This window comes from Cornus florida, unplaced genomic scaffold, assembly GCF_030987335.1.
Source record: "Cornus florida cultivar Cherokee Brave unplaced genomic scaffold, ASM3098733v1 CherokeeBrave_3.0.0_Hap2_Chr05, whole genome shotgun sequence".
NCBI classification, from domain to species: Eukaryota; Viridiplantae; Streptophyta; class Magnoliopsida; order Cornales; family Cornaceae; genus Cornus; species Cornus florida.
The window spans coordinates 102,245,727-102,270,553 of record NW_026775575.1 but is presented as its reverse complement, the minus strand read 5'-3'; the positions used below and the strand labels follow the sequence as shown (position 1 = coordinate 102,270,553).

The 24,827-nt window shown below is 38.1% G+C and overlaps 2 protein-coding genes across 10 annotated transcripts in view; one reads left to right on the top strand and one right to left on the bottom strand.

Annotated features, from left to right (window-relative positions):
- The window catches only part of LOC132308060 (protein LAZ1), a 48,876-nt gene extending 27,935 nt beyond the window's left edge, over window positions 1-20,941 (bottom strand). For 4 of the 9 annotated variants that reach the window (XM_059806017.1, XM_059806022.1, XM_059806024.1 and 1 more), the window contains exons 1-7: window positions 20,825-20,941; window positions 20,397-20,458; window positions 15,644-15,912; window positions 15,475-15,531; window positions 5,411-5,519; window positions 2,852-3,036; window positions 2,661-2,749 (exon numbers count right to left, since the gene is read on the bottom strand). In XM_059806017.1, the coding sequence (XP_059662000.1) occupies window positions 2,661-2,749; window positions 2,852-3,036; window positions 5,411-5,519; window positions 15,475-15,531; window positions 15,644-15,793 (590 nt within the window). In that variant the 5' untranslated portion in view covers window positions 15,794-15,912; window positions 20,397-20,458; window positions 20,825-20,941. Of the gene's footprint in view, window positions 1-2,660; window positions 2,750-2,851; window positions 3,037-5,410; window positions 5,520-15,474; window positions 15,532-15,643; window positions 15,945-18,179; window positions 18,384-20,396; window positions 20,504-20,824 lie in introns of all 9 variants that reach the window. The other 5 variants (XM_059806019.1, XM_059806020.1, XM_059806018.1 and 2 more) reach the window with 5 other exon arrangements.
- Window positions 20,942-22,392: 1,451 nt separating this feature from the next.
- Window positions 22,393-24,309, top strand: LOC132308058 (putative pentatricopeptide repeat-containing protein At1g03510). Its single transcript, XM_059806015.1, has one exon. It carries the CDS (start codon window positions 22,582-22,584, stop codon window positions 23,860-23,862), a length of 1,281 nt encoding a protein of 426 aa, XP_059661998.1. The 5' UTR covers window positions 22,393-22,581; the 3' UTR covers window positions 23,863-24,309.
- Window positions 24,310-24,827: the final 518 nt, after the last annotated feature.

Genomic DNA, 24,827 nt, shown 5'->3' with positions numbered 1-24,827 from the left:
TTCTCTAGGCCTCTTCTCTGCCTTCCAAGAGGTCTGACGCTCTGGCTGAGCTTGTTTTTGCCAGATCTTGGTTTTGAACTTCTCCTCTGTTGATATAATCGCATCTTCCTTGCATTAGCTGCTTCTTCTTCCTCCAAACGCACAAAATCGTCAGCTCTCTCGTTCAGCTCGTCCATGGTCTTCGACGTGTTTACCACCAGACTTGTGTGGAACGGTGTCCCTCGGTTCATTGCTAGCTTGAATGTTTGAACCGCTGTGGATGGATGACATTCCATTACCATGCTTTTGACGAGGTTGAACCTGGTGAGGAAAGTTTGGAGTTGCTCTTCTTCGTGCTGCTTCATTGTCAACAGACTTGAGACATCTTTGGTCGGGCGCTTGTTTCCATAATACTGGCTTATGAACTTGTTACACAGGTCTTAGAAGCTAACGATTGAGCCTTTGGCCAAATTCTTAAACCAATTGAGCGCTAGTCCGGTCAAACTTGTAGGAAAGCACTTGCACATCAAAGGATCATTCTCCGTGTTCAGAGCCATTTGCAACTGAATTTGGTAAATGTGATCGATAGGGTTACTCGTTCCGTCAAACAGGATGAAAACTGGCATGGAAAACTTCCTCGAATTCAGAGCGTCCAAGATCTCATTAGTAAACGGTGAAGCAACCGTTCTTGCTAATGAACGAAGGGCTTCATTCTCCCTTGGATACTTTGAGAATGTCTTCTGTTCAACAGACCCCCTGTCCAGACCTCTATATTCGTGTGTGGCCATTAACGGTCGATATGGAGGATCATAAGACCGTTCCTCTATTAACTCCCTTTGCCATGACGGTGTAGCCTTGTTGCAACCGAACTCCATGGCTTCTTCTTGCCTCGGCCTTTCTTGATATGGATTGAATGCCATGACTTCCTCCCGTCTGATCCGCTCACGGTGCGGATCCAGATGGATAGATCCTTCTCGATCTTCCACGTGACGAGCATTTGGTGGCAAATCGCCTGGTCTGATCTCCTCGCGGTGAGGATCCACGCGATTGTTACCTTCCTGCTCACCTTCGTGAGTCACACCGGGTTGCATAACTCTTTCCCCTACCGGAGGTGGTCGTGGAATCGCCGGAGCTTCCCGATGCTCCATTCCAGCTCGCAATTCTGCATTCTCTCTTCTTAGAGCCTCGATCATATTCATCAACTCATCAAGCTTCGCCTGCTAGCCATTCCCTAGTGGATTAGAGCTCTCACCTTCGATCATCGTTCCTGATCGCAACAAAGTCATCAACTGTGACTTCCTGATCGGATCTGATCGCTACTAATGCGAATACACTAGATCTGGCCTTAAACTAGCTGAATTCCAATCTCTTTCCACCGGATCTGATCTACAATCTGTTGATTCTATTCTTGCCGTGAACTTGTCAAATCTGATCTCAGTAAACAGATCGAGATTTCTCAGATCTGATTCCAATCTCTAAAGAACAACTAGAACCAGGTCTGTGCAAGACAGAGCATAATCTCGCCAACCTGAATCCAGGTTCCAGAGATCAAGCTTCTTCTTCACGAATCAGCCTTGATCGAATCAATCTTGATCGAACGCGAATCAATCTTGATCGTTTCCCACAGACGGCGCCATTGAAGATGTAAGAAATTTCTCTCTCTATTTTGACAAAATAACTTTACACTTCAAGAATTTTTTCCATCCCCTTTTCCCTCTATTTTCAACCTATTTATAGACTGTTACAAACCTTCAAGAAGCTTCCTAACTAACCCCTTGGATCGGGCTGCCCTTTTGGGCTCCTCTTAGCCATGGGCCTAATTCTTATGATCGGGCCTCAAACATTATCTTCCATTCCTGGGCCTGACTTGTGAAGACCTAGTTCGGCTCAATGTCACTTATCCGACCCGCTTCTAGCGGTCTAGGTCGTGCCCGGCCCATGCCCTTTTTGGCGTCCTCAAAAATGGATGAGGCAAAGCCCACATTCTGCCCAAGATTGCATGCAATTTAAGCAGTGGGCCCGCGCAGTTATTTGTCATTGCTGCACCATTTCACCAAAAATGCACTAAACGTCATCAATCAAGGGGTTGCATCCAAAACAGCAATAAAGCTACATGTCACGTCCTGGTTGACAGACACCAAACGGTGAGGCCCTTACAAAGGCAACAGCCAATAAATTCTTGAAAGTAGTGCCACAACCATATCTCCAAATGTAATAGAATCCCTTCCCCTCCCCACCTTCCACCCACTCCCAATAAAAGAATAATAAAGGGGAAAATGTCAAGCACGTGTAGTGCATGCAAGTCTTCATCTATATTTCCTTCAAGGGATAACATCTTATGTTGTTACTTTTATATAGGGCCATAATGCCTCATGAAAGGCATAAGATACAAATACATGGCAAAAATTACATATCAAGTCCACAAGAATGACACGTTGCAGGTTGCAAGTCAATTTAAATTAATACACAGATTGACAAGTATACACATGTTGGTTTACATTGATAATGTTTTCAAAAAGATGAAAGAAATAAATCAAAACAAAACAATAAAATCCACAATAACAACTTATAACAGATGCACATTGACAGAAAACAAGTGTTTAAATAAGCAAATTTACTTTATGTTGCCAATAAATCAAGATATAAATATATTGTCCAACAGTCATTCAAGATTATATTACCCGCATCCCCATTTGAAGTCTCCTTCACAATATACGCCAAAGGCTTCAAGAATTACTGCTAAAATAGCACTAAGAGACTTTATTAGCATCTGCAAAAGAAATCAATGTGCTTTTCCATAAACCATGTAATCAAGAACTTGATAACAGCAAATAGCAACAAAATAAAAGCTTTCTGCATGAGGCAAACTTACATATTGAACGATTCCAAACTTGATAACTTGGTAAACCCACTGACCCAGTTTCCAAGGCTTTAAAAAATAATTCATTGGAAAAGGGTGCTTTACGGTTCCCATTTCAGAACTGTGCTCCAGTAAGGGGGTTTTTGAACTTACACGGCCTTGCCTCTCCATAAACTCGATTGTCCTCTCTTCCCCACCTTATTCAAATAAAGAAAGGAAAAATTAAACCACCAAGAAAAACAAAAATGGTCAAAAGCCTATTTATGCATGAAGACGACTTGCATAACCAGGGCCGTGTGTGCATGTGAATGAATGGAAACTAGAAGGGAGCTCTGAATCTAACAAACAGAGATTAGGTTAGCACATTACGTTTACAATGTTAATATTGAACTTTACCATGGATGTTTGCATGACGGCCAAATCTTCAAGTAAGAAGCCAACGGCACTTTATGAGGTAGTATTCAATGCATAAATTACTCAATTCTGGAAAGTATCCATAAAAATTAAACAAACTTCCACATATCTGTGTCTTAAGTTCTTGACTAGTGTCAAACACACAGACAAATGTTTGTTGGCAAGTGTTCAACACATGGACACTTGAAGTTAAAAGTATCTTATAAATGACAACCGTGTGACCAAATGCAATTGCATCCGACAAGTTTGTTGTGATCCCGACTCCCACTGATATGGTGGTGAGTATAGAGACGCAGACAAGTCAACACATTATCTAATAGTGTGCAAGGTCGAGAAAATTTCACAACCACAATTTTGAATAATGTTACATGATGCCCCTTCACCACACATCTGAGTCTGCGGCCATGTCTGTGACTTAAAACCATGATCCAAACCAAGTTGATTTTCCATCTACAAACCAACCCAACCCAATTCTGACCAAAGTTGAGTCCGTTCAATAACTACCAGTTCTAAATGTAAACAATGAAAGCATGTAACGAACAAATCATGAGTTTCCTATAGAATTTATACCTGTGAGAAACTTATACGGATCTATTATATAGAAGTTGAATGATTATTGTGAAGCACTTTTATAAAACCCACATCTAAACTGAAAAGAAAATGATAATCCAATAATCAAACCAGCTGGAACTATACAAAAGATGTCACATTCAGTAGGGAGCAGAACATGAGAAAGGTGAACAAATTCAAACCAATTGCAATTAATTTACCATGTCCATGATAGTGGAAGGAAAAGGGTAAATACTTACAATTAGAAGGTAGTGGAAGAGAAAAAAATAAGAAAAGGGGAGGAGAAAACAGAAATAAGAAAGGAAGGACAAAGGGAAACGGAAGAGGTAAAGGATATTTTGTAAAAGAAAATTAAAATGCCTAAGTTTAATGAGAGAGGAGAATTTAAACATGCAAAAATGGCAGAATACTATTTACTAGACAAGGTAATCATATACCCGTTTGCATTTACAATAAGGGATATGTCTGCATAGGTGCAACATTGAATACCAAATACCATATGTTAATTCATTTGGTGACTTCACGGTTGCCAAAGAAGCCCCAAGAAACATAAAAAATTTCAAGTAAAGTATACAGGAAAAACTGATATGCATCCCGGGTAAGGCAAATTCCTTGCCAGTTAATCCGGCCACAAAGCCAGCCTGTCGGTTTATAGCCTCTCTTACTCTAATCGATAGTAGACTTGAGCCCGTGAACACCCTTAATAATTAGTTGTTAAGCCCTGAACATTCCTGAACTTATGACAGTTCGACTCGTAAACAGACCTTCACTTAAGGACTGAAGGGATTTTTAGCTGAACTTTATAAGTTCAGGAAAGGAGTAGTAAGGACGAAGGTATGCATTAATCTGATTTCATATTCATTCTAGACTTCAACAATACAAATCTTATTTAATACGCTAAAACATCTACAGGTTTTAGGTTTAAATACTTCTACCCCTCGAAAAAGAGAGACATAATTTATTTATTTATTTTGGGAGGTGGTGTTAAGATTCAATTAAAAAAAAAAAAAAAAAATTAAATATAGCTTGTATAATTATGTTAGGGTACACATTGATTAGTGAAAATATGGCTACTAGCTTTCACATTAGATCATTTAATCCACATCTCCGTGTCTCTAGATTTTTTTAATTAAAAAAATATTAAAATTAGATTTTTTTTTTTTTTTTTTTAAAAAAAGTGGGGGGGGGGGGGGGGGGGGGGGCTAACTTTCACAGAATGTTAGCACAAAAATGTACTGTAAATATAAGAAAACACAATTCACATATTTTTCTTAGGAGTTAGAGAATTTATTATTACAAGATTATTTAAAGTACGTTGATTTAAATAAACCAATAGAGTCTGACTCAAACATCTAGGGCAATCTAAACTTCCAGTATGAGTAAGCAATTTATAATATTATGAGGACAATAAAATCATTAACAAATAAGCATAAATAAATAAATAAGAAGAAGAATTAAAAAATTGTCATCATGAATATGAAATTTAAACGGTAATCCATCAAATGAATAATACAAAAATTAAGATAATCCCATCAATCATTGTAGCACAAGAGACTGTTTTCCAAATAGCCCACAAGAGAGACATACCTAAACATGCAACAAGATATCTTCCAAAGCAATACATGGCAAAGGATTCATAGCAATCACGTAATATCCCAATATCAACACTGATTGATGGGTTCACCAACGATATGAACTGTACAAAACAAATCCAAGTTAGAATTTAAATGATGTATCACCATACCAGAGGCAATATGTTACAGTGCAATGCCAAAACTACATTCAAAACAAAAAGTTAACTTCATAATATAAAGAACATATAACAGAGTTTTATTTTGGTAAGTAAATCACAATTCACACAGACCCCCATTTTTGTCCATCGGAGACTTGAACCCTCAACCTTCTATTTGGAAAGAGGAAGAGACATCACTTGGGCTAAGCCCTTCAAGGTATTCACACTCTACTTTTGTACTATTACGCTCCGCTTGCTTTTTATTAAAAAAAAATGACAGGTTTGTCCTGCAAAAGCAGACTAATGAGGAGAGCGGAGGATTTGGGTCTTATCAGAGGTTTCAAAATGGCAGAGATTTAGCTCATCGGATGGAGATCTCCCATTTGCTGTTTGCGGACGATACCCATGATGCCAATGTTTCCCAACTTAGATATTTGAGGTGCATTCTTGTTTGTTTCCAAGCGGTTTCTAGGCTGAAGGTAATTTTTGGCAAGAGTGTGCTTCTCCCAATTGGGGATGTTCAGGATATTTCCTTCTCAACTGCAGTTCTTGGGTGTGGGGTGGGTGCTTTTCCTATTCCTTATTTGGGACTGCCTTTGGGGGTCTCCTCTAAGAGGGTGGGGAGTTGATATCCTGTAATTGATAGGTTTGAGACGAGGTTGGCAGGGTGGAAAAAGCAATATCTGTCGAGAGAGGGGGGGGGGGAGGTCGCTCTTATAAATAGCACTCTCTCGTGCCTTCCCACTTATTTCTTATCTCTGTTTCAAATCCCATGCTCTGTCGCCGAAAGAATTGAAAAGATTCAAAGGGACTTTCTCTGGGGTGGAAGGGGTGAGGAGTTCAAGTATCATCTCGTCAAATGGGAGTAAGTATGCAAGCCCTTGAAGCTAGGCGGTCTGGGTACCGAAAGTTGGTTCCCTTTAATAGAGCTTTTTTGGGAAAGTGGTTGTAGAGATTCGGTAGGGAACAACATCGCCAGTGGAGAAGGATTGTTCCATGTCGTTTTGGGGGGGAGAGCGGTGGTTGGTCTTCCCGTCCAGTCTCTATCGTGGGAGGCGTTGGCACGTGGAAATTCATTCGGAAGGGTTGGGATGTCTTCTCTTCCCATATTAGATTCAAGGTTCGCGATGGTAGATGTGTCCGATTTTGGGAGGATTTATGGCGTGGAAATCAGCTGTTGTCTTGCTCCTTTCCTAGACTCTATAGTATAACCGACGATAGACACGCCTATGTAGCTGATTGTTATCGGCTTGATAGCAGTGGGATTACGTGGGATATGCGCTTTAGGCGTTCTTTTCAAGATTGGGAGATAGATGAGGTATGTGCCCTTTTGGACATGTTGTATTAGCAGGAGGCAATTGGCAGAGGTAGTGATGACACTTTGTTTGGACTGCCGTCTGGGGTAAGATCTTTGTTTGGACTGCCGTCTGGGGTAAGATCTTGATGCTGAACAATTTGAGGAAGAGAGGTAATACTATTGTTAATTGGTGTTGTCTATATAAACGAGATGGCGAGTCTGTGGATCACATCCTTAGGCACTGTCGTGTGGCATACGATTGTTGGAACCACATTTTCGGCTTAGGTGGCATGCATTGGGTAATTGGAGGATACCAAGTGAGAAGTCACGCTCAAGATTACTGGAGGATAGTTCCACACTGTGTTTGGTGATGCATATGGAAAGAGAGGAATAACAAAATTTTTGAAGGAAAGAAATCGCCTTTGGCGACCTTGAAACTTCATATTCTTCGCTCTATTTTTTGTTATGTGAAAGGAAGCACTTGCTCCTCTACCGTTGACATAGTTGATCTTTTGGACTCTATGGGTCCTTAGGTTCAACTTCCGTTTTTGTATTAGGGATGTGTTTCCCTTTTGAATGCTTTTCTAATCGATTATTGCTTATCAAAAAAAACACTCTCACACTCCATAATTATCCCAAAAAGTACTCTTGCACCGCAATGTTGAGGAGTGATAATGTCATTTCCTTTATTAAAAATTTAAATGGAGTGCAAGAGTACAATAATTGAGTGTGAATATCACATATCGATATTAATCATTAGTTATTTCGCTAATATAACATTAGCACAATTAAATATGTGAATAGACACCAATCAGCACTAATTGAAAATTTCAGATTGAAACTGCTGCCGATTTTTTATTGGACTACCTACAATCCGTATTGTTATTACTATCTCAACATTCTTTCCAATAATCCTCCTCAAAATTGTATGAACTATACAGTATGAAAACTGTTAGCATCAATAAGTTGGATAACAAATGTGTCAAAAATCCAAGAGATGTACAGAAATTTTAATTTCCTAAATGATTATTTGATTTCAAGCCTTGGATGATTCTATAAAGTCGTGGCTACTGAAATTCTTACACGTCTGCATGACCTTTAGTACTTTCTTTGGACTTGGGGAAGGTTTTTTTGATATGGAGGAGCTTCCAGTAAACAATTCAAAGCAGCAGATGCTTAGTTCTTTTTATCAAATGGCTTTCAGGGAAGGGTTTTGTATCTACTTCTTTTTCTTATTTTTTAGGGGACATGATTCTAGGTGTGTCAGACCTGTTGGGGGGCCTCTAACCTTTATATTTGTCATGTACTGCAATTACACCACTTTTGGTGCTTTTATTTGATACTTTTATTTATAAAAAATAATCAGTTCAATTTTAAATTGGACCGCGTTTGGAAAAACAAAGTTCAAAAACTTGAGCAAAAGAAGAACTATGCTCCAGATTCACTTGCGGCACGGCATCATCTTCCGTTTCTTCAAAGCCATGGAAATTCCAATCATTTGATTATTCAAGGAAGAGGTAGCACGACCAAAATGATAGAAGAGAAGGATGTGAATTGTTGATATCTGAAAATTAGGTGTGACTTGGCAAATGTTTAGTAACATGAAGCAATATAGAGAAACAATTCTCACTGAGAAGCAGTTGATCATGAAAGGCAATACCATTCATTGGAACAAGAATGCATATTCTTGTAAAAATTATCACCAGTGCAGATCCAACTAAGAATTCCTTTGGAGAGATGTATAGTCATAAATTTTGCATCTTATGCCTAAATTGAACAGAAAAATACTAATTGAGAAAAAAAGACGAAAAGCAATGACAGAAAAAGAAAATATTACCGTGCGGGGCGGGGCAGGGGGAGGACGGGAGAGAATTTATTCTTTGCAAGAGATGAAATTCTTTAGAAGAGAGTGTGTCCTCCACTTAATTTTTTCGACAACAAAATCTTCTTTTGAGCAAGATATAACACTCAGTTTGAAGTTGAACATGAGCAATAAAAATGGTTCCACAAGAATTTTCTAGCATACCATGTCGTGTTGTGGGTGAGTCAAAAAAAAAAAATTACAAAGTTAAACTTATTTTGGTCTTAGAGTCTTAGGCTCATCAGTCATGCAATCTTGTTGCTTCAGATGAGGTCCTACTTTGGTTCCAGTACTTTGAATTTGTTTTAGACCCAGTGCAAGGGGAACACTACCATCCTTTCAGTCTTTCCATCAATACTTTTGTCTTCAATAGTTTAATTCTAAGAGAATTGATTGATGAACCGCAAACATGAGAAGGAAGAACTTTGAACGTCCTTATTAACTGAAGTAAGTTGTGTTTACCATTTTGAGGAGTGGAAGCGGATGATCAAGCGAGAGGCGAACGAGTTCTCCTTCTTGTTTCCGCCAGAGCTGTGGTGCCGAAGTTTGTTTTTGTTGAAGACCAACGAGCAGCCTTCAAGATCAGTTTGATTGAGGAAACCACACCTTGCATCCTTCCAAAATCCTATTATGGGTTTAGTGAGGCTTCTCCCCTTCCGTCTGATGGAGAATTCAACGGTGGGCGTCATCGGCATTTGCAGACTCAACTGAGTTCTCAAGGAAAGCGAAGAGCGTATGCCAACGTGCCGGCAGTGAGTGGGATAGATAGATATCCGAGGCGTACGCATCACGCCCGTCATCAATGCTTTTCAAATCCTCTTTTTGATCGCCTTGATGGTAATCAACCACGTGGGCAACCATGTGGCTTCACGAGGGCCTTTCATGCAGCGGACTCAGATGGGCGTAAGTATGGGCCTCTTTTTTGGGCTGAACAATGGGCCGTTAGGTTTTTATGGACCACAAGCTTCACTTAAAAGGAATGTTATGTGGAGACCCAACAATAAGCTATCCATTTCTTTCCTCAATGATAAACCCAAACCACAGTTGCCCAAGTCCAGCCGAAACAATGCTAAGTTACGTATTGGGCCATTTGAAGACTTAAAAAGAATGGTTCATTGGGGGCCCAATAATCAGAAGTCAGTTTCTTTTCTTAATACAAAACCCAGTCCTGCCACCGAACCAATTATTGATCATATACAGGGTCGTTTTCCTCATGCTCCCTCTGTGACTTTATGGAACTCGCCGGAGAAGAGGAGATGGATGAAATTAAGTGAAGATGAGGTTGGTGTGGGAACAGACAAGAAGGGCTTTCATCATCTACAGTGTTGCGCTGATTCTTCACTCAAGCCCCCTCCAGCTACAACTCAGATAATGGGAAGCAGCTCTAGACTTTCATCTCGGGATTCTCACAGAAGCAACCATGTTTATAGATGGTCGAGGAAAGATAAACAGAAATGGACCTCCCCTGACCCAGGTATGTCCTCTGTTTCTCATTCTCAGAGCTCCCTTAAAGCACCTTCTTATTCCACCCTTTCTGGAGAGGTGAGGGGCGATGTTGAGATGTCAATGGAGAAGAGTTGTGTTATGTCTGATGTGCCCTCGGCACCTGCTGAAGAGTTTGGGCTGGTTACAAAGAAGACTGCCAGCAAAATTGTCACTTCAGGCCAAGCTGATTCACTCAATTGTGAAGTTCAGGACTCATCAGATGGGGTCTTGGTCTAAGTTGGGAGAGACCTACACTTTCAGCTGTCTAATGAGTCAACCATGGCTCTCTGAAGGTCTACGGAGGAGATTATTGTTTTTTTGGCCTCTCTGAAGGTCTAAGGCGCCCTTTGGCCCTTTTGTTTCTTTGGGTTCCGCTCCCCTTTTGAGCGTTTTTAATAAAATCTTACTTATAAAAAAAAAGCTCCCCTTTTGAGCGTTTTTAATAAAATCTTACTTATCAAAAAAAAAAAAAAAATGAGTCAACCACGGCTCTGCTCAAAGAACTTCGCCCTTATGTTGCTTTGAAAGGTTTTAATTGCATATCGTCTGACGGGGAAGAGGAGAATAAATTGGTTAGTTTCTTGAGCAGTGGACTGGGAGACTGTACTGATTCTAACTCGTTTTCAGAGCCTTTTGATTTTGGAAGGGATTGTGATGAGGAGGTGGCTACTGATTTGGTTTCTATCCAAGAAGTCTGTTCTAACGAGTTTGTACCTTGGATGGAGAATGATTTTTCTGAAGTGATAGAGGAGAGACCTTTGGCAATTGAGAGATCTGGTTGTTCAGTAACAAATGTTGATTTGGGTAAGGACTGGATGATTGAAAATATAATAGCAGCTAGTGAGTTGCTAGGTGTTTCTTCAGAGGGAAACAGTAACCAGACACTCTCCATTCTTCAACCAATAGTGGAAGGCAGAGAGGTAGCTGTGACTGAAGAGGTAGTGAACCCGAGGCCTTTATCATCCTGGAAAGGGGCACAGGAGATCAAGAATCTTATCTCTGAAGTCAATTATGTAGGAAAGAAAGGGTGGTGAAGGAGAGGGGAAGGACTAGGAGTCGGAGCGCGAAGAAAGGAAGAGGGGAGATTATTTTATCTGGTTTTTAATGAAGCTACGAATTATTTCTTGGAATGTTCGTGGTCTCAACGACCCGAATAAAAGGAGGGTGGTTAAGGTTGCTTTGAGGAAGTGGGGGGCCCAAGTTGTTTGTTTGCGAGAAACAAAGTTGGCATCCATTACGTATGAGGTGGTTAGGAGCTTGTGGGGAGGAAGGTTTGTTGAATGGGAGGTCTTGGATGCTACAGGTACTTCGGGCGGTATCTTAGTTATGTCGGATTGTAGATGGGTGTCTCGGTTGGATGTGTGGGTGGGGAGATTCTCAGTGTCATGCAAGTTCAAATTGGAAGAGGACAATTTCAGTTGGACTGGGGTTTATGGACCAGTTTTTGATATTGATCGGCCTTTTTTCTGGGAGGAGCTTAATCATGCTAAAGAAATGTGGTCTCTTCCTTGGTGCTTGAGTGGGGATTTCAATTCTGTTAGATTCCCATTAGAGAGGTCCACAGGAGGTAGGAGGTCTTCTGAAATGGATCAGTTTCTGATTTCATTGATGAGCATCTTCTCATTGATTTACATATGGGAGGCGCAGCCTATACATGGTCAAATGGCAGGGACCCAGTCACTTTTTCAAGGCTGGATCGTTTCTTGATTTCTGAGGAGTGGGAAGAGAAATTCCCGGATGTCGTTCAAGCAGTTTTAGCTCGGGTTATTTCTGATCATGTTCCTTTGGTTTTAGATTGTGGAGGTTTGAGTTCTCAAAGGTCTCCGTTTCGATTTGAGAATATGTGGCTAAGAGCGGAGGACTTCCAAGGAAAAGTTCAGTCTTGGTGGGAGGGAGTTGTTGTCATAGGCTCATCTAGTTTCATGTTAACTACAAAGTTGAAGGCTCTCAAATTTGATCTTAAAAAGTGGAATAAAGACGTTTTTGGGAATCTTGAATGGAGGAAGAGTAGAATCCATGCTGATTTTTATGAGATTGATCACCTAGAAGAGGCGGGTGGGGATGTGGAGTTTTTGCGTTCTAGGAGAGCTTCTTGTCAGGCAGTTTTTGACGGGTGTTTGCTAGTATGGAGGAGATATCTTGGCGACAAAAATCCCAGGCTCTTTGGCTAAAAGAGGGAGATCGCAATACAAAAAATTTTCACAGACTCGCTAACTTCTCATAGAAGAAGTAATCATATAGGATGTATTCGGGCGGAAGGTGTAGAGTTGTGGAGGGAGGAAGATGTGCGTAATGGGATTGCTTCTTTTTATTAGAAGCTTTATACCGAACCGCTTACTTGGAGACCTAAACTTGATGGTCTTCATTTCGAGGCCATTTCCGAGATTGATAGGGAAGGGCTTGAGATTCTTTTTATTGAAGAAGAAGTTCTACAGGCCTTATCTAGTTGTAATGGGGACAAAGCTCCGGGGCCTAATGGGTTTACTATGCGGTTTCTTTTGGAAAGTTGGACAGTTGTGAAAAACAATGTCATCACTTCTCAAGAGTTTTATTCTACTGGTGCCTTTGAGAAGTCGCTTAATGCAACTTTCATTGACCTTATCCCTAAGAAGGGAGGTGCTTCTGACATTAAAGACCTTCGTCCTATTAGCTTACTGGGATGTATTTACAAGCTTCTGGCTAAGGTCCTTGCTCTTAGGTTAAGGGGAGTAATGGATGGGATTATTTCACATTCCCATAATGCTTTTGTTGGAGGAAGACAAATTCTTGATTCAGTTCTTATTGCAGGTGAATGTGTGGATTCCTGATTGAGAAGTGGTGTTCCCGGAGTCTTATGTAAACTTGACATTGAGAAAGCGTATGATCATGTGAATTGGAATTTCCAGCTTTATTTGCTTCAGAGAATGGGGTTTGGTAGTAAATGGAGGAAATGGATTAGGACATGCCTTTCGTCTGTCAAATTCTCTGTTCTTGTAAACGGGTCTCCGTTTCTTTGGGTGCTCTTGGGGTTTAAGACAAGGAGATCCCCTGTCATCTTTCCTCTTTCTTATTGTTATGGAGGGCTTAAGCAGAATTATGCGAAGGGCAGAGGATCTTGATCTTATCAAGGGCTTTCTGGTAGGAAGAGATCCTGTCCATCAGATGGAGGTCTCTCATTTACTTTTTGCAGATGACACACTGGTTTTCTGTGATACTAATGTGTCTCAGCTTAGATATCTGAGGTGCATTTTGGCCTATTTTCAGGCTGTCTCTGGTCTGAAAGTTAATGTGGCTAAAAGTGTGCTTGTTCCGGTTGGAGATGTTCAAGATATTTCTTCTTTAGCGGAAGTCCTTGGGTGTAAGGTGAATTCTTTTCCTATTTCGTATTTGGGCTTGCCTTTAGGGGTTTCCTCTAGAACGGTGGGGTGTTGGGACCTATGATTGATAGGTATGCGAAGAGATTAACAGGATGGAAAAAGCAATACTTGTCTAAGGGAGGGAAAGTTACGCTTATAAAGAGCACTTTATCGAGCCTTCCCACATATTTTTTATCTATGTTCCAAATTCCTTGCTCTGTTGCTGATAGGATTGAGAAAATTCAAAGGGATTTCCTTTGGGGTGGGAGAGGTGATGAATTTAAGTATCACCTTGTCAATTGGGAACAAGTTTGCAAGCCAATGAAGTTTGGTGGTCTTGGTATCAGAAGACTGGTCCCCTTTAACCAAGCTCTTTTGGGTAAATGGTTGTGGAGGTATGGAAGGGAAAGACATCGCCCTTGGCGAAGGCTTGTTTCATGTCGATATGGGGAAGAGAGTGGTGGTTGGTCTACTCGTCCGGTTTCTCTTGTGGGAGGAGTTGGGGCATGGAAATTCATAAGGAAGGGATGGGACGCTTTTTCTACTCATATCAGATTCAAAGTTTGTGATGGCATATGTACGCTTTTGGGAGGATCTTTGGTGTGGAGACCGGCCTTTATCTTGTTCATTTCCCAGGTTATACAGTATTACAGTTGATAGACTTGCCTACGTAGCCAACTGTTATCAACTTGATAACAGAGGGATTACGTGGGACGTGCAATTTCGACGCTCTTTTTAGGATTGAGAGGTGGACGAGGTATGTGTTTTCCTGGATTTGTTGTATCGACAGGAGGCAGTTGGCAGAGGTAGTGATGATATGACATGGATTCCCTCTTCCCATGGTCGCTTTGAAATTCGTTCCTTATTCTTATGTCTTTTTGATTTCGATATTGTTGATTTTCCATGGAAGACTATTTGGCGTTCTATGGCTCCAACTAGAGTGGCATTCTTTGTTTGGACCGTTGTTTGGGGTAAGATCCTTACGATTGATAATCTAAGGAAAAGGGGCAATTGTCTTGTTAACTGGTGTTGCTTATGCAAACAAGATGGTGAGTCAGTTGCTCACATTCTCATGCATTGTCCTATGCCGAGGGATTGTTGGAATCTTATCTTTTGTCTGTTTGGTATGCGTTGGGTTATGCCTCGTTATCCTAAGGATTTGATTTGTATATGGCGAGGATGCCGTGTGAGTAGCGCTATTCGCGATTATTGGAGAGTTGTACCACATTGTGTTTGGTGGTGCATTTGGAAGGAGAGGAATAGTAGAATGTTCAAAGGGAACGATTCTGAAACTTCACATCATACGCTCTCTTTTCAGTTATGTGAAGAGGAAGTCATGTTCTTCTTCCGAAGATTTAATTATTTTTTTGGCTTCTTTGGGATCTTAATCCCTAGTTCCACTTTTGTATAAGGGATGCATTCCCCTCTTGAACGCCTATTTTAATTCAATTATTACTTATCAAAAAAAAAAAAAAAAAAAAAAAAAAAAAGCTACAGCCTAAGCAAGGAATTTGAGTGTGGAGACAGGTTAAAAAACCAGATTACCAATCAAAAGGATGGAACCCTAACTAGCCAAAAATTTGATAAACAAAAATGACCCAGTAGGAGGACTTAAAGAACGAATGTCATTGGATTCAAGAGTGTCCATATTCATGGTTGTGGACCCCGAAGGAAAATATATATATATATATATATATATATTATTCATTTCCTTGCTAAGAGTGGTGGGATCCTTGTTTGAACTTTCTTTTATTAATATCCTCCTTCCTTGGATTAGTATTGGGACGCATATATCAAAAGTTCAGTGTACAATTTGAATGAGATAGATTTTATTCATTAAAATAAGGGTAACTTGTATGTAAAATTGGATATTCATTGATCAGCAAACAATTTAAGTTCTATCCAAATAATGCGGTATAATTTTCAGTAAAACAAACTTACTGATTCAACTGCATAGCATGGGACCATCAATATCACTCCTATTAAAAACTTTTGCTCCTGTCAGGCAACCCAAAAAGAATGTAAACAGAAGTAAACAAATAAAAGGAGTAAGCATGTTGATCGCAAGAAAATGCTGTGAATTATGAAGCGGATGGAGAAAAAAAAAAACCTCAGGATTCTTGTATGCCAAAAGATGCTCAAATAAGAGGTAGATTGAGAGCGTCAGAGTAAGCAGAACAAAGGTACCAGCAAGTAGAGTTGCCCATGTCTGTGTTGAGAATGTCACAGTGACAGGATTGAAATAAGTTGTTATCTTCATCAGCTACGTCAACTTGTAATTGGCTATATTCTCAGGATAACCAGAATAACGGAATGACATTCCAAGTATTTACATCCGGAGACAAATCAAAAGGCCGATGGAGGTAAAGCCCTGTGGACCTGTGACAAGCATGACCTATGGTCAGGATGACCTAAGGGTTGGAAACGTCAGATTTGTTTCTTACCTTTACAATAGTATAAATATCAGAAATAATTAGCAACTCTATTTACAAATTAGTAACTACCCTCTTCTCAAATCATGCCAAACACTACAGTCACTTAGAAATTTATTTTGGCACTTTAATATTAACAAAATTTTACATTTATGCCAAACAAAACCATAAGAGTTGAGGTTGCCCTATTTTTAAACCTACAACTCAACAATATAGTACCATTTTTTAAGTGGATAAGAACAATTTCGACTTGTCATGAGATAACTTTTAACATAAACTTATTCTAGTTAAAAATGTTTCAAGTAAGTTCGAGAGTGTTTATTTTAGAACTTATTTTAAGTTTTAATGAAGATAACTTTGACGTACTAAAACTAACAATTCAGTATCTCATGAAATAGAAGAGAGAGAGAGAGAGAGAGAGAGAGAGAGAGAGAGAGAGAGATGCCACAGAAAGTAATAATTTGGAAAGATTAGAAAAAGTGTGATCTCATCACGGCAGTTTTTAGGTTAATTGAGAGAGATGAATGAGCTGTCTTCTAGGTATAGACATGCTTGGAAGCCATTAGATGGTAGTGAACTGCTTTAAAGAAGTCTCAGGTGCAGTGGGGAGAGGGGGTTCCACTGGAAACATCCAGGTTGGAGAATGCTGCTACTGTAACTTCCTTAAAGACACTAATAGTGGGGAATCTGTCGAAGTTGGAGAGAGATCACAGATTAACAGGAGAAGGTGGTCTGTGACTTTATCTGAACAGAACCTTGACGAGAGTGATTGAAGGTGGCTGCAGCTTTCAGCCAATTTGCCTATGCTAGGAATATACCTCTCTAGGAATCATTACACCTATAGAGCTATCAATGGTGTGGATAATTTTGAAGAAGCTGTGAAGATATATGGGAAGTCAAGAATCATAGATCAAATATCCTTGGGAGCTGGGGATTCTTTTGATGTGGATCAAGTGGATGCTTAAGGGAATGGATGAGAAGATTGGAAATCATTCTCTCTCTTATCCATTTTCCATCCTTACACATAGTTTTTTATTGTTATTCTTAGGGCGCATGCGCCAGTGTAAAATTCGGAAAGGTTTGAGGTTTGCGAGGATCTGACGGGGTTAAGAAAATAGGTGAATAACCCATAGCACACTAGAGTCAACTTTTAAAGTAACTCCTTATCCGAGGGAGAAACTACGATGCGAGAGGATATCAGCAGCTACTAGTGAGTTCTCTAATTTTATTGAGGAAAATGATCTTTGAACATCCTATTGGAAGATGTAAAGTCTATCTTGGAGAATATCATCATAGGAGTGAGTTCTCTAGTTTTATTAAGGAGAATGATATTTAAACGTTATGTTGGAAGATGCAAAGTCTATGTTAGAGAATATCATCATAGGAGTGATTCAAGACTTTAATAGAATATTGATTGGAGTGGTTCATAAGATTGATTTTAGGAATCCTCCATCAATATATTTTCAAATTTATCACACTTTTCTGTTCTTTCACCTATAAATTTTGTAAAGAAAATTAGGAGAGAGTATAATGAAAGGGATGTAGCCCTCTGGCCTTTGTGTGCTGTGAATGTAGGCCGTAGTGGCCGAACCACATTATATTCTTGCGTTGTCCATGCTTAATTTCTCTATTCAATCGTTTGTTTTTCAGCATGGTATCAGAGCAGGTTTATCATACCTCACTCTAGACTAGTTCAGCGATCCTCTTCTCGCTCAAATTCTGTGATCGGATTTACTCATCTCGGATATCAATATTGTTGGTTAGTTGTCACATTTTGATCAAGTGTTGTTTGGGATTGTGTTCTTCACTATTACAGGCCCAATTATAGTTCACTCTTGACAACTTTGTATTTATTTTCAAGTTGGTACACTTGAGTTAAAATCTCTGTTGAGGGGGGAGTATTAGACAATATCATTGTAAGAGTAATTTATAACTTTGATAAAATATTGATTAGAATGATTCATGGGATTTATTTTACTCCATCAATATATTTTCCATATTTATCACATGTTTGTATTCTTTACCAATAAATAGAGGTGATCATTGTAAACAAAATTAAGAAAGAATATAATGAAAAAGATGTAGCCCTTAGGGTTTTGTGTGCCGTGGATGTAGGCCGTAGTGGCCGAACCACATTATATTTTTGTGTTGTTTATGCAATCATGCTTAATTTCTCGCTTCAATCTTTTCCACAAGTAGGTAATGAGCCTTTACCAATAATCCTTTGATTGCTATTTGAAAAGGAGTATGGACTTGCACTCAATATCCCATCTGCAATTATGTCTCCATACCATTCCCTATCTCTTTCCTATCGTGCCTTTGTGTCTTCCTTGTTTTCAATTTCTCTTCCGCAGGGATGGAAAGAAACCCTTGTTGATCCCAAGTGGAAAAATGCTATGATAAGGGAAATGAAAGCACCTGGAAAAAAAAAAAAATGAAACATGGGAATTGGTCTCTCTTCTTAAGGGAAACAGGACCAATGGCCCACAAGGTATTTACTATCAAGCCAAAGGTGAATGGGATGTTTGACAGATACAAGGCAAGGCTAGTTGTCGAGGGTTTCACTCAGACGTGGTAGGATTTGCCAAGATGAATTCTACTTGAGGTTCTTCTATCATGTGTTAGTTATATGCTAGCATACTATAATTGTTAGAATAAACATGAAAAAAGAGTTTCACGTACTTGGACATTTTTTAAAAGGGAGTTGAAATATAATGAGCAAATCCTCCCACTTTTTCATTTGATTTTTAAACTAAAAATGTACGGAGTACAACATTTAATAAACCATAAAATTACTTGTTAGTCGTAATTTTATGTAAGAAAATATTCGCCACTTTCTATGTCAATGGCGAGAAATTATTGGGTACCCCGGGGGTAGCGGTTACTAAATACCCCCACCCAAGTTCCTATTATTAAGGGAAAGATGATTTTTTGATTGGGTGGGGTATTTAGTAACCGCTATCCCCAAGGTACCCAATATTTTTCCGTAAATGGCATAACTACAATTATACGTACCCTTTTCTACCAAATAATAATAATAAATATAAATTATTACTTTAATATAAATATACATATATATTAATTTATATGCACATATAAAATATGAACACACGTGTATATTTTGATTGGGTGAGGTATTTAGTAACCGCCACCCCCGGGGTACCCAATATTTTTCCGTAAATGGCATAACTACAATTATACTTACCCTTTTTACCAAATAATAATAATAAATATAAATTATTTTTTTTGATAAACATATAATAAATATAAATTATTACTTTAATATAAATATATATATATTAATTTATATGCACATATAAAATGTGAACACACGTGTATATTGCCATGTCTTCACTGCATCCTTTTTTTAAGAATTTGTCATATCCCTGTATCCATATTGTGTCTGAGTCCTACCATGCATCCTTCCAAAAGTATCCCCTTTTGCTTGGACCACCATTTTGGAAGCTATTTTAACAATAAACAATCTGACATTGACAAGGAGAAACCCCAAATTGATATTATATGTGCAAGAATGACACGTGGAGCAGTCAGAACTACTAATCTCCTTCTTCGATGTCCATTGTTCTCCATCTTTGTTGATTTTTTAGGTTATGCCTTGACCAAAGTGTGAGTTGTAGGAATGTGGGTTTGGTGTTTGTGTATCTAAAGAAGTCCATACAACCTGGCAGGCATAATTTTTATATTTACAACAGAAAAGTTGTACTATTAAGGATGTTAGAGCTTTTAATTCATAGGCTTAAAGATGGATGTTATCTACTTCTCTCTTGTTCTTTTTCTTTTTTTCAATTCTGGCATTCACCGGATTCTTTATACTCCTTAATAGATTCTACAGTTCATTTGAGTTGTCCAGTGGGAGCTTAGATTATATGCGCCTGCACACTGTGTACATTGGTTGCACCCCTTCTGGTGTGCTTACTTATAATAGACATTTATGTATCAAATAACCATGTCATGATTTTTATCAACCGTAGCATTTCTTTGATGAAGCTCTTATCACATATAATACTTGCAAATACCTAACCTATCGTGCCATGTCACACTGCAAAGAATAGCATCCTGAAACTATTTTTTTCAATTACAGGGCTGTGGAAGGGAAGAGGCACAATAAAATACCAAGATAATGAATGCAATATTGAATTTCAAGTAAAATAACAAGAAATGTTATGATTGAATTGTATGATCAGAGAGCAGACCTAATTTTGAACAAATTAAGACAGCTAAACAAACAACTGATCAAGAAAAATTGAATAATTGAGTAGTAACAATCTCAGATAGCAGTGAGTTCGGGTGAATATTACTATACTGGTAAACCCTTTTAATCAGAAATAATATTATATGAATAGAGATGTTCAGCCATACAAAAGAGAAAATTGAAATGCTAGAATCACATACTCAAAACTTTAAACTTACGAGAGATGGAAAAAAGGAAAGCAGTTAATCATTAGCTACCAAACTCCAATACCCAGCTGTCCCTGCAAACCATCCGCATGGAGAACACAAATCACAACACAAGTAATCTGAGAGAGCCATGTGAAATTAAAATTTTAGCTGGAGGAAATATATATATATATATATATATATATATATATATATATAACAGTAGGATAAATCATAAAATTAAAATATGTCCCAAGTTGCCCTAATCATGAATAATTGAAAAACTTATCACAACGAATCCCAAAGAGTTGAATTTGGTTCATTTGAGTTAAAGTTTCTTAATTAAGAGGTCTCAGGTTCAATTTTTTCCCTACATCTTCCAAGCAACCAAACAACTCAGCTACATCGCAAACCGTGAATGTAAGGAAGGAGAAGAATGAATCGAGTTACTGAAAGCTAACCTGATCGGATATGGCAACGCCAATTGATCGGAAAGAATAAGGAAAGAGTTACGTAGCTAGCAAATACAAGGAGAATTCTGACTGAATAAGAAAGCCCTAGATTTTAGGGCTGCGAGTGGGGTTAGTCGTGTTGGGAATGCCCGTGCTCAACCCAAGTTTTAGTAGGCTTCGGCCAAGCCCAACCCAGTCCAACACACCCACCCGTTTGTCAAGGCTGTATCAAAAAAAAATTTATTTTTTAATTTCATTAACTCACCCACCGTTTTGTCTCACTTGACTCTTTCCTTTCACTTTGAAAAATTCAAATCCTAGGACACACAATCTTAAATTTGTATCGCTTCTTATAGGACCAATAATTTAATTAGTTAAATGAATATTTTGTCTACCTACGTAACTATATATGTTTGATGAAGGGTTACCATTAAGATTTTTTTCATATAGTACAAAAAATATGTATGAAAATTATTTGTGAAATTCTGTTGTAATTAACAAGCATTGTTCATGCAAAAATATCGTCGTTACTAGAGGTAGAGCCAGAATTTTAATTTAGAGAGGGCACAATTTTTTAAAAAAAAAAAAATTCAACTAACATTGATATAACACGCAAAAGAAATTAGAGTATGATTCAAAAAGGCAAATTTGATTTTTTTTTTTTTAAAGAAATTTAAAGAATAAAAGAAAGAAAAAGTTAAGATAATTTTAGAAATTAAAAATTTAGAGGCACAAATAGAACGATATATAATTTTTTATATATACTAAAAAAAAATCACAAATTAACTATATGGGCCAGGTCAGGCACTAGGCCTTAATTGGCTCTGCCTATGGTCGGTACTGGTCTTTCTTTTCTAATACCTAGCATAAATTACTCGTAACTATCTTGAATAATGATACTTTCTTTTTCTTGTTATAAAAAAATCTAGTAAAGATATGTTCCGTTTCTTGGTGCCTTGAAATTAAAAGATTTTTTTTTTTTAACTCTTATTTATTTTAGGAGAAGTGGCACAAAAAAAGAAAAAAAACTTAATTCCTAGGAACTCACATGTAACTAGAGCACAAAATCCACGCACTCTTTACTATAAAGAGTGCGTGGAAATAAAAACCCAGCTTAATTAATACCCCAGCTTACCATCAGTTTGTTAATTGTATTTGTTTTGTATTTTAAATTTAATATGAAGAAAAAAATGTTTTTGGTGTAGTGTGATTTATTCTGAAATAAAAACATATTTGATAACTGTTTTAGATGATTGTAAAAATAAATAATAACTAGAATTTATATTATATTCTGTTTTTTTTAAAAGAAAAAAATTATTTACAATTACTCCGTATTTAGTTACCGAAAGATAAATAAAAATAAATTTGTCACTTATAAAACCGTTTTCAACAGTTTATTAAACATAACATTGTTTTAGAATTCTTTATATGACTTTTTATAATTGAGTTTTTATAAAATAATTCTTAAAAAATTAAAAAAAAAATTATATAATTTATTAATTTTCAGTTATCTAGAAACAAAAAATATATACTTTATAAACTACAACAAACGCTTTCAGATTTGAGTTTTTTTTTTTTTTTTGGTCTTTTTCAAAGATAAATGTGTTGCTGTGAAAAAAAAAAAAAAAAAGATGCAAAAGCGGAGGTCAAACAACAAGCCCTTCCGTATTTATAACTTATAAGCAACAATTGAACGTATTCTGTAGCAGCAAATATGAACTGAAACATTAAAATGATCCTTCCAACTCCAACGGCCAAAAACTACCATGGGTTCATACTCTTCAAACTATCTCCGCTTGCTTTCTTACACTAAGCTCTTAACCTCTCACGTCAACCAAGGTCGCCATGAGCAAGCCATCTCTCTCTTCCATCACATTCACTCCACCCTAGCTCTCGACTCATTCGTCTTCCCTCTTGCTCTCAAGTCCTGCGCCGCCATCCACCGCCCTCAGCTCGGCACAGCCATTCACGGACACGCAGCGAAAGCTTCTCTGCTCTCAAACCCATTTGTCGCCTGCGCTCTTGTGGATATGTATGGTAAATGCGGCTCGCTTTCCCTGGCACGCAAACTGTTCGATGAAATTCCCGAGAGAAACGTTGTTGTGTGGAATTCCATGATTTCGCTTTACACCCATTCTAATGATTTGCCCAAGGCTTTGCAGTTGTTTGAATGTATCAATGTTACACCAAACGCATCGACATTTAATTCAATTATAGGCGGTTTATCGGAAATGGAAGATGGGTCGTTTAAGGCTATTATGTTCTATAGACGAATGCAAAATATGGGATTGAAGCCAAATTTGATTACAGTTCTTGCTTTGCTATCCTCATGTGTAGGCATAGCAGCTTTGAATTTGATTAAAGAAATTCATGGTTACTCCATTAGGAACGACATTGATCCTCACCCACAATTGAGGAGTGGCTTAGTAGAAGCATATGGAAGATGTGGGTGTCTTGAGAATGCACGTTTTGTGTTTCAAAGTATGAGGGAGAGGGATGTAGTTGCGTGGAGCAGCTTGATATCAGCCTATGCACTTCATGGGGAGGCAAGGGCTGCTCTGGAAATCTTTGGACAAATGGAATTGGCGGAAGTAAAGCCCGACGGGATCACTTTTCTCGGGGTGTTGAAAGCTTGCAGCCATTCAGGATTTGCCGATGAAGCCAGGATGTACTTTGCTCGAATGCGTGATGATTATGGCGTGGAACCGAGCAGTAATCACTATTCGTGCTTGGTGGATGTTTTGAGTAGAGCGGGAAGATTATACGAGGCATATGAAGTCATACGAGATATGCCAGTGAAGGTAACTGCAAAAGCTTGGGGTGCCCTTCTTGGTGCTTGTAGTACTTATGGGGAGTTGGAGCTTGCAGAGATAGCCGGTAGAGCTTTGCTTGAGATAGAGCCTGACAATGCTGCCAATTATGTATTGTTGGCTAGGATTTATGCAAGTGCAGGAAGACATGAAGAAGCCCAGAGAATGAGACGAGAAATGGAGGAGAAGGGAGTGAAGACAGCACCAGGTAGTAGTTGGGTTATATATCAAGATTGATGTTAATAATGGAGTGCTGCGTGATTCCCGGGCATGTGACAATAACCTCGAAGATACATCTGGAGATTGACAGTTCTGGTTTATTAGTTGTGATGATCAAAGAGTTGGCAAAAGCCAAAACATGATCTATAACAGTCACAGGATTGAGATGACTATTAAGAGTGACTTGCTTGAATGTGTCATATGGAACAAATGTATGAGTCAGTCTTTTGTGTTTGGAACATGAGGCCCACTAATCAAATCTACAATGCTGGAAAAATTCATTGGGGGATTGTTTCTACCACTCTGGACAATGTGAAGCATTGTGACCCCTTATTCTTGTACAGTGTGTATTTGCGGTTTCAAAGCTATTTGTCTTATACCTACTAATCTTTTAGGAGATCATTTTTGTACTACTATTTGGATTGTCAAATATTATGAATTTTTGAAATGAAATGCATTCCCACTATGAAGTTAAAAAGTTTCAAAAATTAGCAATTGGATCACTGATCATCTTCTATTATGTTCAAGGATCTCAATGGCCATTAGGAGCATTAAATTTCGTGCTTCTAAATTTCGTGCTCCAATCACAATGGAACTATTCAGTTCAGTTTTGTGTAAATTGTTCTAAAAAATATCACAAAACTATTTTTCTTTGTTTTCCAACTATAATTATAAAAATAAAAATAAAAAAAAAAAAACAACTAAAATGTAAAACTGTGGTTAGAAAACTGAATTAAACAAGTTCAGTATATCTCTAATGTACCAAAATTTGACAATGGGTTTTAAACTAATCACAATGGTAAACCTAATTTGAGATTAGATATATATACTAGTAAAAATCAGGTGCGATGCACGTAATCAAAAGTTACTTTATAATTTTAATAAAAAAATTATAGAGAATTATCAAAATAAATTTTATTTTAAAATAATTAATTAGTAACTTGTTTGAGTAATTACAATTTTAAATATTAATGAAATCAAAT